Raw genomic sequence first — 24,342 nt, 5'->3', positions numbered from 1 at the left:
AATCTAAGACTGTGAGCTTACTCCTTGCTGGAGAAGTCAGTGCCAGATCTACCCAGGCCTGTCAGGTTCTTGTCTTTCTCTCAGAAAAGAACTTCGGAAGAAGACAAGAGGGAAGTGTAAGAGATTTTATCTCGAACTTTTGAGGAAGCCCGTGAGGGGTTGAAGGTGGGGAAGAGGGTGTTTTGTGCTCAGGGGAGGACAAGGGAGCCCCAGTTCGATCCCAGCACTAGATCTCAACGCTACATGAACTTACACATCTCAAGCGGGAATATGCGGGTGACACACATGCTCGGCAGTAAGCATGTGCTCGGGCAGCGTATGCGTGCACTTCCTTTGGCCAAGTTGGCTTTTATAGGGTTTTTCTCACCTGCCCCAATGGGACGTTCTGCCTAAATAAGAGTCCTTTGCGAGGATGGTTGCCACGGGGACAGAGTTGGGAGTAGTTGCTGGTCCTCTTGATATTCTTTGCCTGACTGGAGCTTCTGTTCGAGGTGGGGTGCAGCCTCTCTGGGTCTGTGCTGGCACCAGATAAAGGTCTGATCAGGCTTCACTTCCTGGGTACACAGGGTGGGTCCTGACAGCCTTAGGGCTAGTTGGTTTTATTTCTCCCAGGATGTCACTGCCATGGGGGTCCTTTCCCTTTATACTTGCCTGCCTCCTCACCCACATTTGTTATCTCACTGTAAGAGCAGGACGGTGGTGACTATTTAGGGGTGAGGACACTGAGCTCAGGGGGTGAGGGAAAGGGCCCAGCCACCCAGGAGGCAGTGGCAGAGCCTGGATTTGAACTCAGAACCCAGGTCTGTGTGATCGCTGCTTCTCCCCTATGAGGATAAGGTAGGAGAAGATGCCGGGCCCTCAATCTCCCCAGCCCTTCCCTCTTGGAATTTTGGGGGTGATGAGGCTCTTACCTCTTGCCGTGAACCCAGAAGCTGTCTGGGAGAGAAGAGGAAGCTATATTGATATCATACCCACACTCCTTCAGCCAAGGAAGCCTGAAAGAGAACCCAACTGGGTGTGTGTGTGAGTGTGTGTGTGTGTGTGTGTGTGTGTGTGTGTGTGTGTGAAACTGTGTCCAAGGATGTCTAGTTGGTGTATGGGCATTTTTAGAAGCTTTAATTTTGAAGATTTCCCAAAAATTTCACTTTCCCTTTATGTTTCCAGGGGTGGAGTAAAAAGGTTCCTCAACTCAAAATTTCCTTAAATATGGCTTCAGTTCTTTGTGGATTTTCTTCCAGGTTCTCATGGAGATTCTTTAGTAACTTCTTTTTTTTATAGATTTTCTTTTTTATTGTTAAGCTGCAGCATACTTGGTTTAATACAACAAAAAAGCATTTAATCGAGTGGAAAGTAATAAACTGAACAATAAACAAATTGTTTATTTTCCACTGGAAACATGTTAAGTATGGGCTTTCGTTACCTTCTTACTGCGATTTTCTTATGTGTGACTAGCCTACACACCCCATGTTTTCTGTAATCATGCAGACCAGAATGGAAGTTTGAATGATTAAATACATGAAAAGTCCATATACTGCAGAGGATCATTTAACAAGGCAGCCAAATTGTGTTTAGAGAAAAAAGTTACTGTGTCATTTAATTGGTGCGTTTAACCCATTGCCGTGGAGAGAGATTATTGTTATGGGGTTTTGTCCCAGTTTTCTGCTGCAGTATGGTGTATTTGAAGGTCCTGTCTTGTCTTAAAGTAGCCCATTCAGTTGTTCTTGTAATCATGGTTTTGAGTCTATGAAATTTCTGAGCTGTTGTTTATCTGTGAAACTGTGTTTTTCCTTCTGTTATGGATGAGAGTCTAGCTCGGTAAAGTATTTTTGGTGAGGCATTTATTTCATTGAGGTTTTTCACTATATCCCACCACTGGCCATGAACGTTTCATCAGACAAATCGGCTTTGAATTTTAAAGATGCTCCCTTATAGGCAATTTCTTTCTTTGATCCTGCTGCTTTAGGGATTTTGTCTCTATCTAAGGTTTTGGTCATTTTGATCAGGATGTGTCTTGGGGTATTTTTATTTGGATTTCTTCTAGCTGGTACCCTTCGGGCCTTCTGAGTGTGGTTACATGTTTTCTTCAGCTCTGGGACGTTGGTGCTATGGGTGCCACCTTCTCTATGTGGTGCAGTTCATTGGGAGATTTGGCAGAGGGTTTGGGAGTCAGTATTTTAGCATTTGTAATCCTTCTGGAGTTAAGCCCAGACCCATTTCCAATCTACTCCAGTTACTCACATTGAACCCCACACTTTGTTCTTTCCCCAAGGGTGAAGCCACGGCTCTCTACTGGATACAGAGTGCTGAGTGTGAGATCCTGCATAATAATGATTTCAGGTATTCAGTTTCCTATTCTCTGACTGGGACCTCCCTGAGACCCCACACAATGAGAGGTCTTGAGATATCCTCCTGAGGAATCAAGAATTGAAAGAGTTTTTTGAGCAGCACTTAAACTCTAGAGGGAGGATGGGACTCTCCCAGTTGGATCTGTGAGGATATCTCCACCTGGTATCTCCCCAGGAGCCATGGCTGAGGTGCTCCCTCAGAGCTTCCCCTAATCCTACTGTGAAATGGCGCACAAGTGAAGCCAGGACAGCTACTGAATACTTAGAGAGAGCAGAGGGAGAAGAAGAAATAGTGTTTCTAGACTGAGTGAGGTGAGGCAGGGTGAGAAGGGGCTTGATCAGCAACTCTGAAGTGGTCTCTTTACCCTTCCATGCTTCTTGCCTCTAGCATTCCCCCACAAGATCATTCTAACCGAGCTACCTTGACTTTACTTAAGTCCACCTCATGCTTTCAAAATTCCTGAAATTGTCTGCCTGAAACGCTCTACACTACATAGATGATAGAAATGGAGGTAGTTATGGCCAAGCCTAGAGTAGGAGCCCCTCTTGTCTTTGATATATTGAAACTGTGTGACTTGGACCATGTTATCCTCACCCATTCGTGTAATGCAAAAAAAAATCCCTGTGTTAAACAGAATCACTCTGTATCCTACCCGTTGCCTCCACAGAGGCCGTGCCTAAATGCTGATGCTTTCCCTTCTTGTTTCCCATAGAATCCGTCCCCTCATCCCATATCCCCTCATAGCTGTGTTAAAGCTCCTGCCCTAACTAGCCTATAATAAGGTCCTGCTGAGCAGATATGATGACCTCTGGGGAGAACCATCTCTTCCTTGAAATATTGGAACTCCATGACATGGACCAGGATACCTGCACCCTCCTACAACAAAAGAAAAATTTCCCTCTGCTAAATAATCACTGTGTATTTCTACCATGTGATTTGCCACGTGGCAGCACCTACTTGCTGATCCTTTCCCTTCTTGTTTCAGTAGAATCTCTCTCCCTCAACCCATATCCCCTCATAGCTGTGTTAGAGCACCTGACCTGAATAGCCTATCATAAGCCCCTGATGACCACATATGATGGCCTCTGGGAGGTACCATTCAAGGCAAGGACCCTCGAAGAGATTCCACATGAAGAAATACATAGACCCAAGGCCTTGGGTTCCCTTCATCCTTGCCCTAGTATTCTATTTTTCTTCAGTGAAGCAGAAAAATCATAAAAATATGAATCCGCCCTGCCACCAAAAATTATTTTATTTCCTGAAGCATTGTCTCTCACACTCTGTCTTTTCTCCTTTCACTCTACATAAAATCCAATAAATTCCAATCCACCAGAAACTCCCAGGAGGCAGATGAGCTGAGCCTGTGCTACTGCAGAAGAGGAAGAGAGGATGGATCAGAAACAAGAGTCAGCAGAAGAGTGAAATTTATCAGTTACCCAGGCGGGGGTGGGGGGTGGGGGTGGGAGGCATACTGGGGGTTTTGGTGGTGGAATATGGGCACTGGTGAAGGAACGGGTGTTTGAACATTGTATAACTGAGACATAAGCCTGAGAACTTTGTAACTTTTCACATGGTGATTCAATAAAATAAATTAAAAAAAAAGAAACAAGAGTCAGCACAGCCCTGGGTCCCAGCAGGAGTCTAGGGCTGAAGATTCCTAGGACACAACCTCCTCCAGAAACAGGAGGATACCTTTGTTCAGTTGATGAACCTAAGGGTGGGGAGAGCCACTGGGGAGCTGTGTCCTGTGAGACAACCAGAAAGAGGTGATGAGGGCTGATCCCAAGAGTCAGACATGAGGATCCAGCACCAACCATCTGAACACTCCCCTTCCACTGCCCATATTAGAGGGTCTAGGATGAACATACTGATGCGTTTTTACCTGAAACTATAGTTTTATTCATGATGCTTAGGTGGTAGCATCAGTTTACTATAACCACACCACGAAATCTCCACACATATGCTATAGAGTTTAAGTTAGAATTTGGAGGAAGTTTTGAAACATAAGGAGGCTTCCATGTAATGTCACAGAGAGGCCTGAAATTTGACTCAGATTTAAGTCCTGAGCTTTCTTCTTGCTGGCGGTGTGATCACTCCTCCTGTGAAATGCGAGTACCTGCTTACTTGTATGGAGCTGGAAGCACACCTGCTTTATCTCAGCATGTCCTCTCTTTCTTTCTCTTTCTCACTCTCTCTCTTTTTTTTCACACACATACAAATACACCCCCTATCGCATCTCCATATGCACACAGACACATACTCAGATACACACAGACACACATGCATGCTTGTACTTGTCCCCATTCACCACATACAGGCAATGGAGGGGGAACAGCCCTCTGTGTCCGTGAACATGGGGGCACTTGTGTCCAGGGTGCTGACCCCTTCTGCACCAACGTGCCTGCAGGCTCCACCTAAAGCATGACAGACTATTCCTAGGCACACAGAGAGGCAGAGGGGACTTCATGAGTTCTGGGGACTGGAAATAGATAGAAGGTTGAGGTGCTGGCAGGGTTGGATTCTGGGAAGACCTCTTTTCTTAGTGAGCAGGCTGCCGCCTTCAACTCCATCCTCCTTGACCTGTTCTCTGTGGAGAGAGGTTGGGGAGATACTCAGAGTCCCCTTCCCTTATTAGAAGGACTCCAGTGTTAAATATCTAAGATCTGAATCTTATGACTCATTTAACACTTCTTACCACTCTAACTACCTCTTCCTCAAATATATCCAAAATGGGGGCCAAGGCCGAACAGGTAAAAGGGGAGACACAACTAATTCCATGAACCAGGTGATTCCATCCACAGTGTCTTAGAGGACAGTACTCAGAGAAAAGCACATGGAAGCATCGTGGACTCAATACCAGGGAAGCTGCTCCCCAGAGCTCTCATCTTTTTCTTCTTCTTTTACGTAGAGAACATTATTGAGGAAACCATCCACTCTCTCCTGAATGAAGTGAGCAGGAGGGAACTTCATCTTCTGTTAAGTAGAGATGAAGAGTGGGAACAATTTGTGACCGATGCTGAGTTAACCAGGTAATTAAGAGGAAGGAAGGGCTTAATAGAGTATCACTAATTCTGTCACTTTGGGCTACTTTATTCCTTTCTAGCCTACCTCCATGGGAAGGGGCATGCTCACTCAGAGTATCTGATGGCTATGTCACCCAAATGGCAGTGACAATCCAAGATGAGAGGAATGTGTGGGAAGGGGTTATGTGAGCATGCATCAGGGATTTGCTTCAGTGTCATATCTCGGTTCACTTTCCTTCAAGAAAATGAGGCAATACGTGTAGTACTTATCATAGTACTGACACACAATGATACTTAACTAATATCACCATTTGGAAACCATACCAGGAAGGAACAGGGCTGAGAGTTTTCTTCATAGAGATGAAAGTAGACACTTTCTGTAGGGAGAAGGAAGAACATTTTGTCAAACCTGGGCACACTGTGTAAGTTCCTTCTCTCCAATTAAGGGGATAACTCAATTGCTACATGGACCTTTCAGTCCATGGGACAGAGAGGTCATAAGATGTTTGTGCAGTGTTGGCAGATCCTGACTCTATCTGCACCAGCAGGAGGGCTCTAAATCTGTGCTTGGCATTCCCAGATTTCTCACATGTCCAATGATAGTAGCAATAATTCTACTTTGATTGAAGGAATTAGAGTCAACAGTGGGGTTGAGTAGATAACCACTATGATCCTGCCCAGAATTCTTCCCTTCCCAATTGGACGCCCTTAGTCTGGAATGGATGACTGGGTTTGGAGGATCATTTCCTCCACAGCTACCTGTAGATGAGGGTTTTTCACCGCCATCCAGGACACTCTTCTATTCCACATAGGAAGCCCTTGACTTGTGGCTCGGGTCAGTGTTGTAACTGACCGGTAATAATATCACAGTTACTTGCAAAGTAACTGCATTTGTGTGTGTGTGTGATTGAAAGGTGCTGAGGAGATTCCCAAGTCCAACTAAAGAGGAAAGTTCTTCTCCAGAAGCAAGCCATATGCAGCTTTTTCTAGCATTATCTTTTCATAACAAGAGATGTCTCAACTTCGTCTCTGAGATATTTTTAGTTTCTGTAACATTGCAGAAACATTGGTAGGCACACACTAGCAGCTCTTGCTGCAAAGGTACAAATTAGACTGGTGACACCTGAAAGGCCAGTGGGAAAGGGGTCACTGAGGGCCAGTAGGGGACCTTATAGCCTATGGGAACCAAGGTTAGAAGCAGATGCCTGCTTGCTAGGCAACTGAATCAGTAGCTGTATTTTTGGCTAAAATCTTGAAGCACAGTGTTTATATTATCAGGTTTGTATATGTAAGGGGGAAATACAGTTAAAGTTTATGGCAGAGCCTGGCAAGCTATCCGTGGCATATTCGGTATGCAAAAACAGTAACAAGTCTCAAAATGGAGATGTTACTTGTATCCGCTCGAGTAAATCGATGAACAATGGGACAACAGTGCTACAGTGTTACCTATAGTTAATGAATATTTTTTCTCAATTCAAGAATTAGACACACTGCCCTATGTGAAGACATATTTACTAAGCAATTTTACATTTGACACCATCAACAAATTTGGGGTGGGGTCTTCCAAAACTCAATCAAGATGGAAAATTCACTAGGTTGTCTCACAGAGTTAACAAGGTTGATGGGCTCCTAGTTGCAGTTTATTAGAGAGAGATGATGACAGTTAATAGAGGCAAGGGGAAATGCAAAGTCTAGGAAGGTCTCAAATTTGACGTTGCTTATCCTCAGGAAATGTCATTGTCCTGCATTCAATGTCACCTCACATTCAAACATTGATAACTAGGAATCTCGCCCTAGGGGAGAGAAACTGATTCTGACTCTTGTTAGGAACAGCGAGATGACAGTATTCATGAGTAGCGTTATAGATGTTTGAGTCACTGCCAGAAAGGATATTGGGAAAAATGCATCAAATACAGGTGGGAATTCACAGGAAAGGAGTGTGAAGTGAGTGCCCAGAATGCCCAGAGAAATACCAAGAATAGGGGGCATTCTTGCAAAACTAATCTAAGAGAACTTTGGTTAAAGGCAAGTCAAGAGCAAATACATAAAAAAAAATTGAGGGCAGTTTAATATCATATCACATGTTGGGACAAGTAGGGAGGGATTCTGTTGCTAATCCAACTCACTAGGTTCTTTTTAGGCAGGATTTTACTGATTGGGAAGGAGGACCTGGAAAGCCAGAGTCAAGTTTCAGTCCAGAGAGAGCTTCACATAACCTGACTAAGCCTTTCCCAAGAACAGTCATTTTCTATGCAATCACTGTGCAAAATTAAATTCAGGTCAGACACATACTGCCCACATTTTGGCCTGTAGCTTCCAGACTTTCCCCAGGTCAGAACTGATGACATGGCTCAGGTCCCATCATAATGTCACATTGTTAGACCATCTACTGGCCCGATATCCATGTAACTGAGGACCCTTCTATCAAATAGGACAATCACGGTGCCAGGACTCATTTCCCAGAGGTTATGGCAAAGTTCAGACCTGACTGAGCAAGTTTACTCTCACTCCACAATAAATGCTCTGAACCAAGGTGGTCCCCTTTCTTGTTTTAGAGGGTTGCTACAAATACTGCTGTGCTGAAGGTGTTAACTTGTCTTTGAGGGTGTTGGTTGTATAATAAAGACCTGTGATTTAAGAGCATCTTAAATGATGTTCACTTATTTATATCCTGATGAATAAGTACAGGGAATCATCTATAATGTATAACACTTACTTAATTTTAAGGGGAAAAACTCATTGCTCCTTTAATTTGAGTGATCGTGAAAACGCTGAAGATTATCCAGGATACACATTGTCCAGCCCACTTGCGGATCATCTGACTGTCCATATCTGTCTTCTTTGTTGTAGAGATGAGTCAGAGGCAGTTCGTGAAGGTCTAAAGAAACATGGAAAGCTCACGGCCATGGAAGTCAAAGAGATGCACCAAGAAGAGAAGGAGTTCAGGGAGAAGTTTCTGAGGTTATATTCTCAGGTGAAAGGGGATGTTGAAGAGCACATAAAACAGCTCCATGCGCTTGCAGAGAAGGCTGACGAAGTCCACAAGAACTGTACCATTGCTAATGTAGTAGCAGACTCCACTGGCATCGTATCCAGCATCTTGTGTATTGCGGCCATAGGTCTTGCCCCATTTACAGGAGGGCTCAGTTTAGTAGTTTCAGGAACTGGTTTAGCAATAGGGTCAGCGGCTACTGTCACAGCTGTGACCTCCAGCATCGTGGAGCACAGTTATATGTCATCCATAGAAGCTGAGGCCAAGAACTTGGAATCAACTGGAAACAATTTACATCTGCTCTGGAAAGTTTTAGGTGATAGCAAAGAAAGAATCTCTTCTTTAGTAAATAATTTTAAGGTTGTGAGACAAATAGCAAAGCATGTTCGTGCCATTAGGTTGGCCAAACTTGGCCCAAAGGCTCAGAGTTCTAATCTCTTCAGCAAAGTGTTTGAAGGCGCTGCTAGGACAATGACCGAGGGATCCCGTATCATTGGTGGGGTCGCCACAGGTTTAGCAATTCTGGTGGATGTATACTGTCTAGTTCAAGACTCAAAGGATTTACATGAGGGGGGGAAATCACAGTCTGGTGCGATGCTGAGGCAGCGGGCTCAGGAGCTGGAAAATATGTTGGTGGGACTCCAACAGTTCTATGAGAAGCTGCAGTAGGGTCGGATTCCCTCAGAGGAGTGCAGGGAGCAGGGTAGTGGGTGGAAGTAAAGGATGGGATACATTTCCAGGGTATATTAGAGGGTGAAATATTAGAATTATTAGAATAGAGAAGTAACAGGGCTCCTCTGTTGAACCCCCACCCCATGGCTCAGATCATGGCAAAAATAGTCACTGATTCCACCATGTAATTTATTTTATCTTTGCCTACCTTTGGCCTCAGGAGGACTTATTTCACTTAGTCTGTAACTCTTAACAAAAATGATGGTGGCGGTGCCTGTGGTGGTGGTGAGATGACGGTTGAATGGTAGAATTTTTGTCAAATCACTATTGTTTGGGGATGTCCAGAAAGTGCAAAAGATCACAGCCAAATTCTGCTGTGGGAACAGTAGTTGTTCTAAGAAAAGAGGAATAAGAAACCAGAAGACAACACAAGTCGACTTCTCCCGGAAGGGAGCATAACATGGGGCCCCATAGCCATGCCACCAGACTCCACGCCAGGCTGTTTCACTCCGGGTGCCCCAGAGGGAGATGGGTGAGAACCCTCCCCGCCCCAAGGGACCCAGCCCCGGCAGCCGAATACCTCCACAACCCAACCACCGCCAAGCTCAAGGCCGCTCCCCACACGCTAGGGCTGAGCCTCACGCATGAGTGGAGTCCCACGGAGCCCAGGTAATGCGGAACTTTGTGACCTTGGACTCTGGGCTCAACGGGAACCAGGAGCGGAGATCCTCTGACCATTTTCCCCAGTCTCCTGCACCCAGGGGTCACACCCATAAGCCACCTCCTGCCAGCGCCAGATAATTTCCTCATCAGCCACCATCCAGATCACAAGGCTGCTTCCCTCAGGAGGGAGAATAACATGAGGCCCCCATAGCCATGCCACGGATTCCGTGCCAAGCTGATTCACTTGGGTCACCCAGACGGGGGCGGGTGAGAGCCCTCCCCGCCCCAAAGGACCCAGCCCCGGCAGCCAAATACCTCCACAACTCAACCGACGCCGTGCTCAAGGCCACTCCTCACATGCTCGGGCCAAGCCTCACATATGAGTGAACATATTCCTGAACACATCATAAGACACTCGCTACCCATTCTCCATAAGTAGCACACCACATTTGATGGGGTTCAGACAGTAGGCAACAAATCACAGAGAGAAATATATATATGCATCTAGGTCACTGTCATCCCGTTGCTCATCGATTTGTTCAAGCGGGCACTAGTAACGTCTCTCATCGAGAGACTTATTGTTACTGTTTTTAGCATATCAAATACGCACGGGTAGCTTGCCAGGCTCTGCCTTGACGGCTCCATACTCTCGGTAGTTTGCCAGGCTCTCCAAGAGGGGCGGAGGAATCGAACACAGATCGGCCGTGTGAAAGGCGAAAGCCCAACCGCTGTGCTATCGCTCCAGCCCTATATATGTGCATATATACATATTTTCAGATATACATATATACATATCAAATCTTACATCACCCAAACTTAAACATGTTAGTGATATCCTAAAGAAAGTCTTAATGGCTCCTGCCAAAATAGAACAATCTTCACACTGTTTCCTATATGAACACTTTTCTGTAAGCATGTTCAGCAATTCTTCATAACAGATAATACAAAATATATTATTTCGTTGTGTTTTGGGACAGGGATTGGGCTTGGGATGGAAACATCCCAAATTTAGTGGTTGGAAGGTGTAATGGTGGTGGGATTGGTGTTTGAATATTAAATGTAATCAAATATTGTGAACCAACTTATAAAATAAGTTTTTAAAAAGACAACACAAGACAAGAATCTTGCCGTGTCACCTCTTGGTTTGCAACGAAGAGCATATGCTGAGGTCCAGGCAGTAGTTCCACATAAGAGCAGGTAAAGGGGGGGTATACCTGGGATATTGGTGGTGGGGAATGTGCACTGGTTGAGGGATGGGTGTTTGATCATTGTTAAATTGTAACCCAAACATGAAAGCTTATAACTATCTCACGGTGATTCAATAAATTTTTTTTTAATTTTTAAAGAAAAAAAAGAATTTAGTATGTAGACTAAAAAAGGGGGAGGGGGGAGCGTTTGCCTTGCATGTGTGAGGACATGAGTTCAATTCCGGGCCCTGCCAAAGAAACTCTGAAATTAAACAGGAAGATCTCAGAGGCACACGTCGCTTTTTATCAGCCTGGGAGACAATAGAAATGTCCCTGGACGCTGCGGCCAGCCAGAACACCATGTCCAGTATCAAGGCTGTCCTCTCCACTCCTCATGACACTGTCACCAGCTTCCTCAGCACTTGACTTGGTAGCACGAGGGGCTTTTTGTTCTTCTCTCTGATGTCTGTAAGCTCCCCGTGTAACAAACCCCTTACTCTATTCCATTCACCCTATAATTCGAGGAAGGGCAGAGAGTGAGGTCTCTGCTCTGCGACACTCACCCTAATTGCAAGCATCTAATCCAAGCCCAGTCCCCAGCTCCAGGGACCAAAGGAGTACTGAGGTGCTGGTTCTACCGGTCGCCTCTAGGTGGGGCTTTGGCAGCTGCTGGGCCCCATCTCAGTATCCCCATATCACTCCCCACAGAACTGCCAAGGCCTTCACAGTGGCTGAAATGCAGATAACCATAGACTGGAGCAATATTCTGATTGTGGGTGGTCATTCTGGGTGACTCTTCTTGCGATATTGGTGTCAGTAGTGTCTAATCTGATAGTTGCTAGAGTTGTAGTGTCTCCAGTGGGTAGGTGGCAGCTCAAGGTTTAGGTCGAAGAGTTGTAGTGTCTCCAGTGGGTAGGCGGCAGCTCAAGGTTTAGGTCGAAGAGTGCCTACGGCTCATCCCCACCAGAAGCTGCAGCCCTGACCTGGATGTTACATCACGTAAGTCTGTCTGTGCCTCTTGCTCTGAAGGTCTTGAGTCATCCGGCCTCCTTATCAGAGACACCAAGATGAATAGCCACAGTGATTTATAAAGATCCAGCATCTCAAGACATAATTTTTCTGACATTGTTAACCTTCCATTCAAACCCAACTGTTACCCAGAAAATAATGTTGATCCTGAATAAGGACACCTCTCCTTCCAGGGAGAGGAGATCCATGGATATTCTCTGGTTCTCTTGAATAGAATATTCTCTATTCTTCCTGAATAGGTGTCCATGGCCTCAAGTGTTGAATGAATCTTGAGTGTCAGGACCCAAATACAACAAGCATACAGAGAGGTTGAGTCCTGAAGACTTGATTTAAATTGTGAATTTGGTCTGCCTGGAGTTTTCAGTGAAGTCTTCAGTAAAAGTCTTTTGTAGGTTGGAGTTGAGTTACTTCCTCAGCCATATAAATGCTGTCGATATTGGGTGCCCCTGGGACCACTGGTTTGTTTCCCAGGAAACTGTTCTCTTCTCTCAGCATCTATTGTCTTGATCTCTACACCATGAAGCCATGACATCCAATAAATATGGAAGCCAGGACGACCCAAGTCTTCGACTTTCTCCCCATCCCTATTTTTCCATAGCTCAGTCCTTGCATGTTTGTCTTCTTGTGTGTTTATCTCATTCTCTGACATGACACCAGCTCAATGAATGCCGAAGTGTCAATCTGATTGGCTATATTGCAATAAATTGCGACCCCTTCCTGGTTCGCAGGTGGTGGGCTGAGCAGAGAAAAATGAAATGTGTGGGTATGGTGCCACCCGCAGGTCAACCTGTACCTGTGGGGCGAGTGCATCAGCAGCCTGGTGCCATCAGATGTCCTGATACCCCAAAATTGCTGCTGTGCCTTTCACCGGACCCCAACAACTTGAAGCCAAGTTTACCAATAAATTGAATGGCCAAAAGTTTTGTATGTGGGAACTACACCCACAAACCACCTCCGGGTCAGCTTTACAAGCTCATTTATTGGCCCTATTTCAGAGACCCATAAATCTCGAAAGAGATGGAAAGCCACAGTTAGGGCCAGTGACACAGCTCATTGAGGGCAGGCAGGAGCGCCCTGCAGAGCATATGACAATTGTCTATTTCTGTGGAAAAGATTTCAAGGTCCATGATCCAGAGACACACAAAAGAATCTCCGAACCGAGCAGCTCACTGCACAGATACCTCCAGACTTTAAACCAGGCTGACCTCACCAGGGTGCTTCAGATGGTGGTGGGCGTCATCCCTCCACCTGCCCCTTAAGAACCCCGGCATCGTCAACTTCCAGAACCCATTGAGAAGCGCAGGTACGCGGGTTCAGTGATGGCAAACTCCGGGCCTCAAGGGGTAGGGGATGGGTCGGTTCTTCTCATCCCCTGTCCCCATGGGACCCTGGAGGCCACACCCACAAACTGCCTCCACCTGCTACTTAAGCTCCTTAATGGCCGTGATCCAGAGACACACAAAAGAATCCCTGAACCGATAAGCTCACTGCAGAGGTTTCTCCAGACCCTAATTACCTAACATTTTAGAATTCCAGGAGAGTGCAGCCGTAACATCTTATGCTATTCATAACAAGCAATACAAAACAGAGTATGGGAGAGATTGTCTTGCCATAGAGACAGTGGGAGGGGTGCGATGGGGGGGGGGGGGGTTACCGGAAACCTTTGCGGTGGAAGATGTGCACTGGTGGAGGGTTGGGTGATCAATCATTGTATGGCTGAAATTCTAACAGAAAGCTTTGTAACTGTATCTCACAGTGATTTAAAATAATAATAATTGTTTCAAATGTTGAAACACGCATCCTTTTGCCAGTGTACATTTCCCACCAAAAATGTCCCCAGTTTCCCTCCCAGCCCCTCCCATTGTCTGTCTCTATAGCAAGAATTTTCCTTCTCTCTCTCTTTCTTTCTCTCTCTCTCTGTCTTTCTGTCTTTCTCTCTCTCTCTCCCTCCCACACTCTCCCTCCCTGACTCCCTCCCTTCCTCCCTCCTTCTCTATTTCTCTTTCCTTTAGGGCATTATGACTTGCAATGTAGATAATGAAAGATTATTATATATATATATCCATTTGACTACTTTTAATACTCACTTCTTGTCCAGAGTGATCATTTCTAAGTATTATTGTCATACTGGTCCCTTCTCTAGCTGCTCTCCACCTCACACACACTTGTGGCAAGCTTCAAACCATTAACCAGTCTCCTGGCATTTCCAGATTCTGGCTATTGTGAATAGTGCTTCAATGAACAAGGAAATTCAGATGGCGTTTCTCCTCTGTTTTAGGCCTCCTAGGTAAACCTAATCATGAACAACTTTGTAACTGTGTTCACTGTAATTCAATTTTTAAAAATATAGTAACTCTGGTAGATTTAAAAAGAAAAAATGGACAAAAATAGAATCTGGTTGTCATATGCCTTCTATTAAGAAATACATTTTAATGGTAAGTACTTATTTTATACATAAGATAGTAATTCTTAGCTATTTGTAAGACACACTATTTAATGGTTTTAGACATTGTAAGGACTGATAATAGATGTTTCTCTGACTAGAATTTTTTTTTAATTTAAATTTTATTGAATCACCATGTGGAGGGTTACAAAGTTCTCATGATTATGTCAGTTATACAGTACTCAAACACCCTTCCCTTCACCTGTGCCCATATTCCATCACCAACCACCCCATTATACCTCCCGCCCCCTCCCACCCCCCCAATCCCCGCCCTTGTAAGTGATAAGTTTCACTTCGTTTACGCTTTATCTTGGTTACAGTCCATCTCTGACTAGAATTTAAATTCACAACTTTACACGGAAATTTCTATTATCTATATAATATTTATTCATAATATCTACAGTTTTTTGAACTTCAAATTCTATATTTTATCGTTATGTATCTAAATCACAGCAATTTTATACTATTATATGCATTAATTTTCTGATTGTCCTCTACTGTCTTTCATTACACTAAAATTAATTTCACGAAATAAATAACAATATCTAGTGTAAAGCTACCGAGAGTGTCCCGCCCGCATGGGCAGAGCCTGGCAAGCTACCCATGATGTATTCGATGTGCCCAAAACAGTAACGATAGGTCTCATTCCCCTGGCCCTGAAAGAGCCTCTATTCGTTGGGAAAGATGAGTAAGAAGAGGCCGCTAAAATCTGAGAGCTGGAAGGAATAGAGATGTTACTGATCCCCGCTTGAGTAAATCAATGAACAACGGAATAATAGTGATACAATAATTGGGGCTGGGGCAATAGCACAGAGGGGAGGGCGTTTGCCTTGCATGCGACCCACCCAGGTTCAATTCACAGCATCCCATATGGTCCCCTGAGCACCACCCGGAGTAATTCCTGAGTGCAGAGCCAGGAGTAACCCCTGTGCATTGCCAGGTGTGACCCAAAAAAGCAAAATAATAATAGCAACAATAATAATAATAATCACTATCACGAAATCCCATTAATCATCGATTTCTCAAGCGGGCTCAGTAACATCTCCATTTGTCCTTTCCCTGAGATCTTAGAAGTCTCTCTCCACTCGGCCCTCCCAATGATGTCTCACTGGAGGCTCTTTCAGGGTAAAAGGAATGGGATCCAGCTTGTTATTGGATTTAGCATATGAATACACCATGGGAAGCTTGCAAGGCTGTCCCATGTGGGCTGGAAACTCTCAGAACCTTGCCAGTTTCTCCCAGAGGGAGAAGTAGGCTAAAGATATCACGTGGCTGCGAAGTGGCCGAGCACTTATGGGAGCTCGCTTTTAAGTCTCTGGATGTTGGTCATTGATTACACACACCCGGGTTCCTCTGCTGGTACCTTCATGCGTGAGGCCCGTCTGAACGTGTGGAGAGGGGCCTCGAGCATGGCTGTAGCTAGGTTCCAGTGGTCTTCAGCCACTGGGAGCTCTGCTCTGGGTGGGGAGGGAAGCTGGAGCCCATCCCCTCCGAGGGGCCCCGGGGAAGACAGCCAGGCATGCGGGCAAGAGACTCTCTTTTATTAATAATAATAATAATAAAATTAACGTTTTGAATTTTTTAAAATGTAATGTGGATTTCATGCCCAATTTGATCAGCTGAATCAATGACTGAATAAATAACAGTTCTTCTACATTAAAATAAATCTGAAGTGTGACATCTGGAAATACTCTTCTAACAGGGTGAGAAAGGAAGAGAGACTGAGGTGCTTTGAGTGACCTGGACGTTGGACCGGGTGTGGTTGATTTATCTCCACAGGCTCAAGAGTAGTGAGATTCAGTTTCTGATTCGATTCCTGGGAGCTGTGAGAATTCCTACTTATCCACAGTATCAGGAGCTGAGCTGACTGAGAGCCTGGATCTAATCCCAACGGACAGAAGAGCATCCCGGGGTAAGCAGGGGAGAGAGGACCCCACCTCCCTTCCCTCATCCTCATCTTCTCACAACCTCGATCAAAGCACAGTGGTGACTATGGATAAGTAGAATCAAGTTCTGGGGAGACAGGTAAAGGGCCTGAGGCCACACAGGAATCAGAAGCAGAGCCCAGATTTGAACCCATGGGCTGACTGCTGCTCCCTCCTCCCGTTCCCTAAACTAAGAGGGAGGGGACTGTTCATGGGATCACAAAGACAACCCGGTACCCCTCATTGAACTGTGTCCCTGAGACATAGTGACCCGGAACGACAATTGAATGTGGCCATGCGGAGGGGGTGAGATGAGGGTAGGGGGAGCTATTCCCATGGGAATATGGAGGCAATAGAGGAGGAGGAGGAGGAGGAGAGGTGGGGGAATCTCCACCCTGTATCTGGCACCCGGGTCCTCAGAGCCCTGCTGCCCACCTTCAGGGGACAAAGGATTACTGTCAAGATTCAGGGAATATATTGCAAACCACAACACCCAATTGGAGAGAGAGAGAGAGAGAGAGAGAGAGAGATCAAAAGGGAATACCCTGCCACAGAGGCAAGGTGGGGTGGGGGGGAGATGGGATTGGGGGGTGGGAGGGATACTGGGTTTATTGGTGGTGGAGAATGGGCACTGGTGGAGGGATGTGTTTGCGAACATTGTATGAGGGAAAAACAAGCTCGAAAATGTGTGAATCTGTATCTGTACCCCCATGGTGACTCACTAATTAAAGAATAAAATAAATTTTAAAAAAAGAATCAGGAAATAGCTTGTCCTTGAAACCCAAGGACTCAGGCTTGGTGTCACCTGAGAGTCTGGGTGCCTGATCAGTGCTAGGTCTCTTTGTAACCTTAGTCCCCTTGAGGGGAGTGACTTCCCAGGGTCCCATGAGGAAAATGGGAGCATGAAGATGACGAGCCCTCCATACCCCCAGTCTAGCCCTTTCTGGAATCTCTGGGGTGATGGCGTTCAGATCTGTGAGCTCTGAATCCAGAAGCTGCCTGGGAGAGGAGAGGAAGCCACTTGGCTAAAACCTACACACTCATCTTGGCTGGAAAACAGGAACAGAACTAAACTTGTGGTGTGTGCATGTGTGTGAGTGTGTGTATGTGGCTCTCATCTACAGTCTATGCAGAGATCATCCTTTGTGTTATTAAATCCCTCCTTCCCCCTTAAATACCTGCACCAGAAGGCCTGTGTGACTTCTAATCTCCACAGAGACACCTCACAGAGAGGGCAGCTCAGATATCTCACCCACCTAGCAGCCCTGCTTTATCAGGGCTTCTGCTGATAGGTGGGGTGGTAGGTTGTACTGAGGAGGATTCTCTTTTGTATGCTGAAACACTGCAAACAGTGTCTGAATATCCCTAGTTGTATCTGCTTTGGCTTATGGTCATTCGTTACAACATTGAATTTTTAAGAGATCGTGTAAATTTAACTTTCCCTTTCAGTCTTTGGGGTCAAAATCAAAAGGTTCCTCAACTCAAAATTTACTTAAATATATCTTTAATTCTTTGTGGATTTTCTTTCTGGTTCTCATGGAGACCTTTTCCGACTGCTCGAGTAATGTGTTCGTCGCCTGATTGCTTCAATAGAAACATTTTGTTTCATCTTGTCTTTTTCTTCTTGTTGCTCTCCTTCCCTTCTTCCTCCATCTCCTGCTTCCCCATCCTTGACTTTCTGCATGTTGTATATTGGGCATGTGAATAGGAGCCCACCTAATACACAGAGGGAGAGCGAAAATTGATGCCCTTCAAAGGTGCATTGAAAAAGTGACCTCCCATGTTTTCGAATTCATGGTACACTTAGTGAACAGAGGACTGGGAAAGTCCTGTGAAAAGGAACAACATTATCAATTGACTTTAACATGACACTTCCATGCCTGTCCTCAGCCAGTACACTCAGTCTAGACCATCAGGAATCCCCTGTAGAGGCAAAGAGTCAGTTATTACCCATGTGAGGAACCATGGCCAACTCGGCAAGAGAGGATGAGAGAGAGCCCTCTCTCAATTGTGGGGTTCATTGGGAGATTTGGGCAGAGGGTTTGAGTAGTAGCACTTTAGCATTTGTAACCCTTCTGGAAGGAAACCCAGACCCATCCTCTAATTTTTCTCATGGCCAACTTTTTCACATTGAACCCCACAGTTTGTTCCTCCCCACAGAGTGAGACCATGCCTCTACCTCAATACAAGTGTTGAGTGTAAGATCCTGCAGAATCATGAACCAAGGTATTCAATTTCCTATTCTCTTACTGGGTCCTCCTCGAGGCCCCACAGTGAGAGGGTACCTCCAGGCTGAGATATCCTACATAGAAATCAAAAATTGAAAAGTTAATGAACAGTATATAAACACTTTAGAAGGGGAGAAATGACTAGAGGGACATTATGCATAAGACCATTCTAACCAAGCTCCACTGACATTACTTAAGTCTGTCTCATGCTTGCAAAATTCCTGAAACTGTCTACCTTAAACTCTCTAAACTACAGCAATGTTGGAAGTGGAGGGAGTCATGGCCAACCTTGAGTAGGAACTGTCTTGTCATCGCAATATTGCAACTGCGTGACATGGATCACGTTACCTGCACCCTCATACAATGAAAAAAATTTTCCCTCCGTTAAATAGAGAATCACTGTGTACTGTACCCTGTGCCTCCACAGAGGCAGCACTAAAATGCTGATCATTTCCCTTCTTGTTTACGGTAGAATCTCTCCCCCTCATCCCGTACCCCCTCATAGCTGTGTTAGAGCACCTGCCCTGAATAACCTATCATAAGCTCCAGATGACCAGATATGATGGCCTTGGGAGGGACCTATTCATGTCAATGACCATAGAAGAGACCCATAAGAATAAATCCATACACACAAGGCTTTGGGTTCCCGGCATCTTAATCATGGTATCCTCCTTCTTTCGGTGAAGCAGAGAAACCACCAAAAAATTATGAATCACCCCCTGCAACCCAAATTCATTTCATTTCCAGAAGCATTTTCTCTCATGACAGTTTTTTTCCCCTCTCACTCTATGTAAAGTCAAGGAAAATCCAATCCTTCAGGAACTCCCAGGAGGCAGATGTGAGGTCCCTGTGCTAAGGCAGGGGAGGGAGGGAGGATGGATTGGAAACGAGGCAGCGCAGCCCTGGGTCCCAACAGGAGTCTAGGACTGAAGATTCCAAGGACCAACCTAGTCCAGAAACAGGAGGATCTCTTGCTCAGTCAATGGGCCTGCAGGGGTGGGAGAGCGATTAGGGAGCTGCATCCCATGAGACAACCAGGAAGAGGTGATGAGGGCTGATGCCAAGGGTCAGACCTGAGGATGCAGTGCCACCCATCGGAAGAACCCCCTCCCACTGCCCATATTAGAGGGTCTAAGATGAACAAAAAGATTCATCTTTGTGTGGTAATGGTAGTTTTGTTCATGGCACTTAGGTGGCACCATCAGTTTTTAATATAACCACAGCTTTAAGTCACCACATTATATGCTATAGCGTTTAGGGTACTGGCTGGAGGAATTTTTGAAACATAAGGAGGCTTCAATGTAATGTCACAGAGAGGCCTGAAATTTGGCTCAGATTTAAGTCCTGAGCTTTCTTCTTGCTGGCGGTGTGATCACTCCTCCTGTGAAATGCGAGTACCCGCTTATCTGTATGGAGCTGGAAGCACACCTACATTGTCTCAGCATGTCCTCTCTCTGTGTCTCTGTGTCTCTGTCTCTGTCTCTGTCTCTCTCTCTCTCTCTCTCTCTCTCTCTCTCACACACACACACACACACACACATGCTTGTACCTGTCCCCATTCACCACGTCCAGGCAATGGAGGGGGAACAGCTCTCTGTGCCCGTAAACATGGGAGCACCTGTGTCCAGGGTGCTGCTCCACCTCTGCACCAAAGTTCCTGCAGGCTCCACCTAAAGCATGGCAGACTATTCCTAGACACACAGAGAGGCAGAGGTGACTCCATGAGTTCTGGGGACTGGAAATAGAAGGTTGAGGTGCTGGCAGGGGTGGATTCTTGGGAGACCTCTTTTCTTAGTGAGCAGTCTGCCACCTTCTCACTCTGTCCTCCAGTGGCCTGTACTCTGTGGAGAGAGTATGGGGAGATGCTCAGAGTCCTGTAGGACTCCAGTGTTAGAGATGTAAGGCCTGAAACTTGTGAATCATTTAACCTGTGTTTCCTCTCTAAATACATCATCTCCAATATAGCTGAAGCCTAACAAGTAAAAGGGGAGACACAACTAATTCCATGCACCCGTAATCCCATCAATAGTGTCTCAGGGGACAGTGCTCAGCAAGAAGCACATGAAAGCACCGTGGACTCAATACCAGGGAAGCTGCTCCCCAGTCCTCTCATGTTTTGCACTTTCTTCTTCCATTTAGAGAGTCTGTCAAGGACACCATCCTCTACAGCCCAAAAAGAGTGAACCAGAAGGGTCTGCATCATCGGTTGAGAGAAGATGGAGGGGGGAAGCAATTTTATGCTGATACCGAGTCAATCAAGCAAGTAAGATGAAAAAAGGGATCAGCTCCAATATCACCCATTCTGTAACTCTGGGCATCCTTCGTCCTTGCAAGCACTCCTCCTCCATGTGGTTACCTGTGGTACGGGCGAGGGATGTGCTCTACTCATAACATCCGGAAATGGCTATGTCATCCAAATGACAGCGACGGTATGAGTTGAGAGCAAATGGTAGGAAAGGATTATGTGACCATGCGCAAGGAATTTGCTTCCGTGTCATCTCTTGGTTTACTGTCATGAAGGAAAATAAGACAATGCATGCAAAGTACTTAGCATGGTACTGATAAACAGTTGTTGGAATATTTCCCCTTTTCCAGCTGCCTTCTGGAGTTTTGTCACAGAAACCTTTTGTCACAGAAACCTAGCTGATCTTTGACCCGCAGATCTAAGGTGCTAGCCAGGCTTGACTTGACATTGTAGATTCCAGGCTCTGGCCCAGCCTAGTCTTTGGGATGTAAATTTCAGGTGCTGGCTAGTTTGTAATTGACATGCAGATTTCTTGCTGCAGCCCAGCCTGGTCTTTGGGATGTAAATCCGAGTGCTTTCAGCCCAAAGAAGGCTTCGGTTTTGGTTTTGTATCTTCTTTCTGGGGGTCTAGATTAAGGGCCTGCAGATACAAGAGAATTATGTTGCCTCAATGTTCTTCCTGTAAGATCTTTTGGTGCCTTTGGTGACGTCAATGTATTGCGCCCTTTGGAAGGGCCATGATCAATAAAAGGGGTTCGGAGAGAAGGTGAGGGGGGTGGAAAGGTGTAGAGAGGATGGAGAGTGTATAGAGGGAAGACTGGAATAAACTGCAAGTGAGACCAACCATCATGGCTCCGTTCCTTCCTTCGCCTGCCACATCTTCGCCATCAACCTCCCCAGGGTGGGGAAAGTGGCCGGAGGCTACCGAACTCGGGTGGCGGGAGAGACAGCTGCTGCCCTAGGCCCTGTGCCTGGCTCGGTGCGGTGAGGCATCCCTTCCCTCGCCCGCGCCTTTTCTTTTTATTTTTATACACACAGTGATGCTCACTTAGTATCAACATCTGGAAACCATACAGGGAAGAAACAGAGCTGAAAGTCTTCATAGCGATGACAGTAAACACTTCCTGTAGGGAGAAGTAAGAACATTTTGGCAATGCTGGGAACTCTGTGAAATGCCTTGCCTCCCCATTAAGGGAACAATTAAATAGTTAGACTATCTACTGGCCCAATATCCAGGTAGTTGAGAATCCTCTATCAAATAGGACATTCAGGTGCCAGTAAAACACTTCCCAGAGGCTATAGGCAAAGTTCAGACCTGACTGAGCAACTTTATTCTCACTCCACACTAAATGCTCTGAACCAAGGTGCTCCCTTCTTATTGATAAAGGGTTGCTGGTCTACAAACACCTGCTGTGCTGACGGTGTTAACTTGTCCTTGAGGGTATTGGTTTTTTATTAAATACCTCTCACTTGAGAGCATCTTAAATGATGTTCACATAGTTATATCGCAATGAATAAGCCCTGGGAATCATCGACAATGTGTAACACAGACTTAATGTTAGGTAAAAATTCATTGCTCCTATCGTATACTTCATTTGAGTGATAGTGAAAATTCTAAGGTTTATCCAGGATACACATTCTGCAGCTCACTTGCATTTCATCTAATTGACTGTCAATATCTGCATTCTTTCTTATAGCAATAACGCAATGGCAATTCCTGAAGGTCTGGAGAGACATGGAACCCATATGACCGAAAAAGAGATGCGCCAACAAGAGACGGAGTTCAAGGAAAAGTTTTTTAAGTGCTATCCTAACTTGGAAAGGGATATTCAGAAGTACATAAAACAGTTCCAGACACTTGCAGAGGAGGCCGACTGGCTCCAGAATAGCCGTACCATTGCTAAATACGCCACGTTCACTATTGTCCCATACTTAATCCTAGGTGGTATGGGCCTAGTTCTGCTCCGAGATATAACAGGGATCATTTTAGTAGTTTATGTAATTATTCTGGCACTGATATTACTGACTGTTTGCACAACTTGGGAAAAGGAGCGCAAATATGTATCATCCATCGAAACTGAGAACAAGAAGTTGGAATCAACTGAAACCAGGTTAAAGGTGATCATCGGAATGTTTAGAGGCACTGCTAGGATGATGACCGAGAGAGTTTGTGTCAATGGTGGGGCCTGCACAGGTTTAGAAATTCTGATGTGTATATACGAGCTTGTGCAAGAGTCAAAGGGATTATTGGAGCAGGCAAAATCAGAGTCTGGTGAGATGCTGAGGCAGTGGGCTCAGAAGATGGAAAATATGTTGGTAGGACTCCAACAGGTCTATGAGATGCTGCAGTAGCGTCTGATTCCCTCAGAGGAGTGCAGGGAGCAGGGTAGTGGGTGGGACTATGGTGTGGGATACATTGTCACAGGAAAGTAGAGGGTGAAATCACGCTCATAGAATTGGCATTGGGGTGTTGACTTCACCTACAGCTGAGTACAAGGAGAATGTTAATGAAGAAAGACAAGGTAATAAGAGATCTAGAAATAAAGCAAAAAGGGGGATAGACAGCAAGCATGGTGGGGAGTAACCATTGATTTGGGATTTTAGAACATTACAGGAATAAAGATTGAGACGTGGAGGAACAGTCTATGGGCAGATCAACATATTAAAGATCTGGAAATGGGAGAAAGATGAGAGGTTCGTATTGTGGGAATAGAGAAGGAACGGGGCTCCTCTGTTGACCTTCCCTGGGCTTATGACCCAGCAAAAAGTCATTGATTCCTTCATGGAATTCATTCTTTTTTCTTGCCTGGTCTGTCTTACAGAAACCTACATTTTTCCTCAGGTGGACTTCTGTCACTTAGTCTGTAACTCTTAATGACAATGATGGTGGTGACGGTGGTGATGGTGGCGGTGATGTAGGAGGGATGGTGGTGGTCGTGTGATGCCAGTTGAACGGCTGGATATTGTGTCAAATCATTGTTGCTTGCAATGTACAGAAAAAGTATAAGATTGCAGTGAATTTCTACTGTGGGAACAGCAGTTGTTGTGAGAAAAAATGAATAAGAAGTCAGAACAACACAAGTCAAGACACTTGCCCTGCCACCTCTGATGTACAAAGAAGAGAACAATCTGAGGTCAGGACAGTGGCTCCACAGAAGGACATTTGCCTGCATGCTTGGGGCATGAGTTCAATTCCTGGCACTGCCAAAGGTACTCTAAATATTAAACATAAAGAGCCTCAGCCTGCTAAACATCACAATATTTCAGCTCTGTCTTGTTCCTGGGCCTTGTATGATGCTGCTAGTTCAATAAACATCGGGATTGTTAAAAACTTTATGGAGCTGATTAATGGAGTTCAGTTGATGGGACATACACTCAACTAACTGAGCCAGATCGTTGTTTGTGACAATAAGAGAGGATGAGCCTAAAATGAAGAGACAGGAAAAGGGCAGCCAACAACATCCGTGCCCAAGCTACCACAATGTTTGTCATAAACCCACAAGACCCTCAGACATGTCTTTCTATGTTTATGCTCGAGATAAAGCCCCTGTCCCTCTGCCCATCCCAAATTAGACCAACAGATTCTTAA

At 45.4% G+C, this 24,342-nt stretch overlaps 1 protein-coding gene across 1 annotated transcript; it reads left to right on the top strand.

Moving 5' to 3' along the window:
• The first annotated feature begins 412 nt into the window (after positions 1-412).
• LOC105943077 (apolipoprotein L2-like) lies at positions 413-22,456 on the top strand. Its single transcript, XM_055143616.1, has 5 exons — positions 413-491; positions 5,255-5,375; positions 8,220-9,026; positions 20,648-20,771; positions 22,451-22,456. Exons 1-5 carry the CDS (start codon positions 413-415, stop codon positions 22,454-22,456), a joined length of 1,137 nt encoding a protein of 378 aa, XP_054999591.1.
• The last annotated feature ends 1,886 nt before the right edge of the window (positions 22,457-24,342 follow it).

The sequence above is a fragment of the Sorex araneus genome, chromosome 6 (genome assembly GCF_027595985.1).
Source record: "Sorex araneus isolate mSorAra2 chromosome 6, mSorAra2.pri, whole genome shotgun sequence".
NCBI lineage: Eukaryota > Metazoa > Chordata > Mammalia > Eulipotyphla > Soricidae > Sorex > Sorex araneus.
The sequence above is the reverse complement of the archived record's forward strand: the minus strand, read 5'-3'. Positions and strand labels throughout refer to the sequence as shown.

What these genes read in the sequence shown, in the direction of transcription:
- LOC105943077 (XM_055143616.1), top strand. Translation starts at nt 413, where the DNA reads ATGGTTGCCACGGGGACAGAGTTGGGAGTAGTTGCTGGTCCTCTTGAT. An exon ending in ACCGATGCTGAGTTAACCAG is followed by an intron (nt 5,376 to 8,219) that starts GTAATTAAGAGG and finishes TCTTTGTTGTAG; the next exon opens with AGATGAGTCAGAGGCAGTTC. An exon ending in CAGTTCTATGAGAAGCTGCA is followed by an intron (nt 9,027 to 20,647) that starts GTAGGGTCGGAT and finishes TCTTCCATTTAG; the next exon opens with AGAGTCTGTCAAGGACACCA.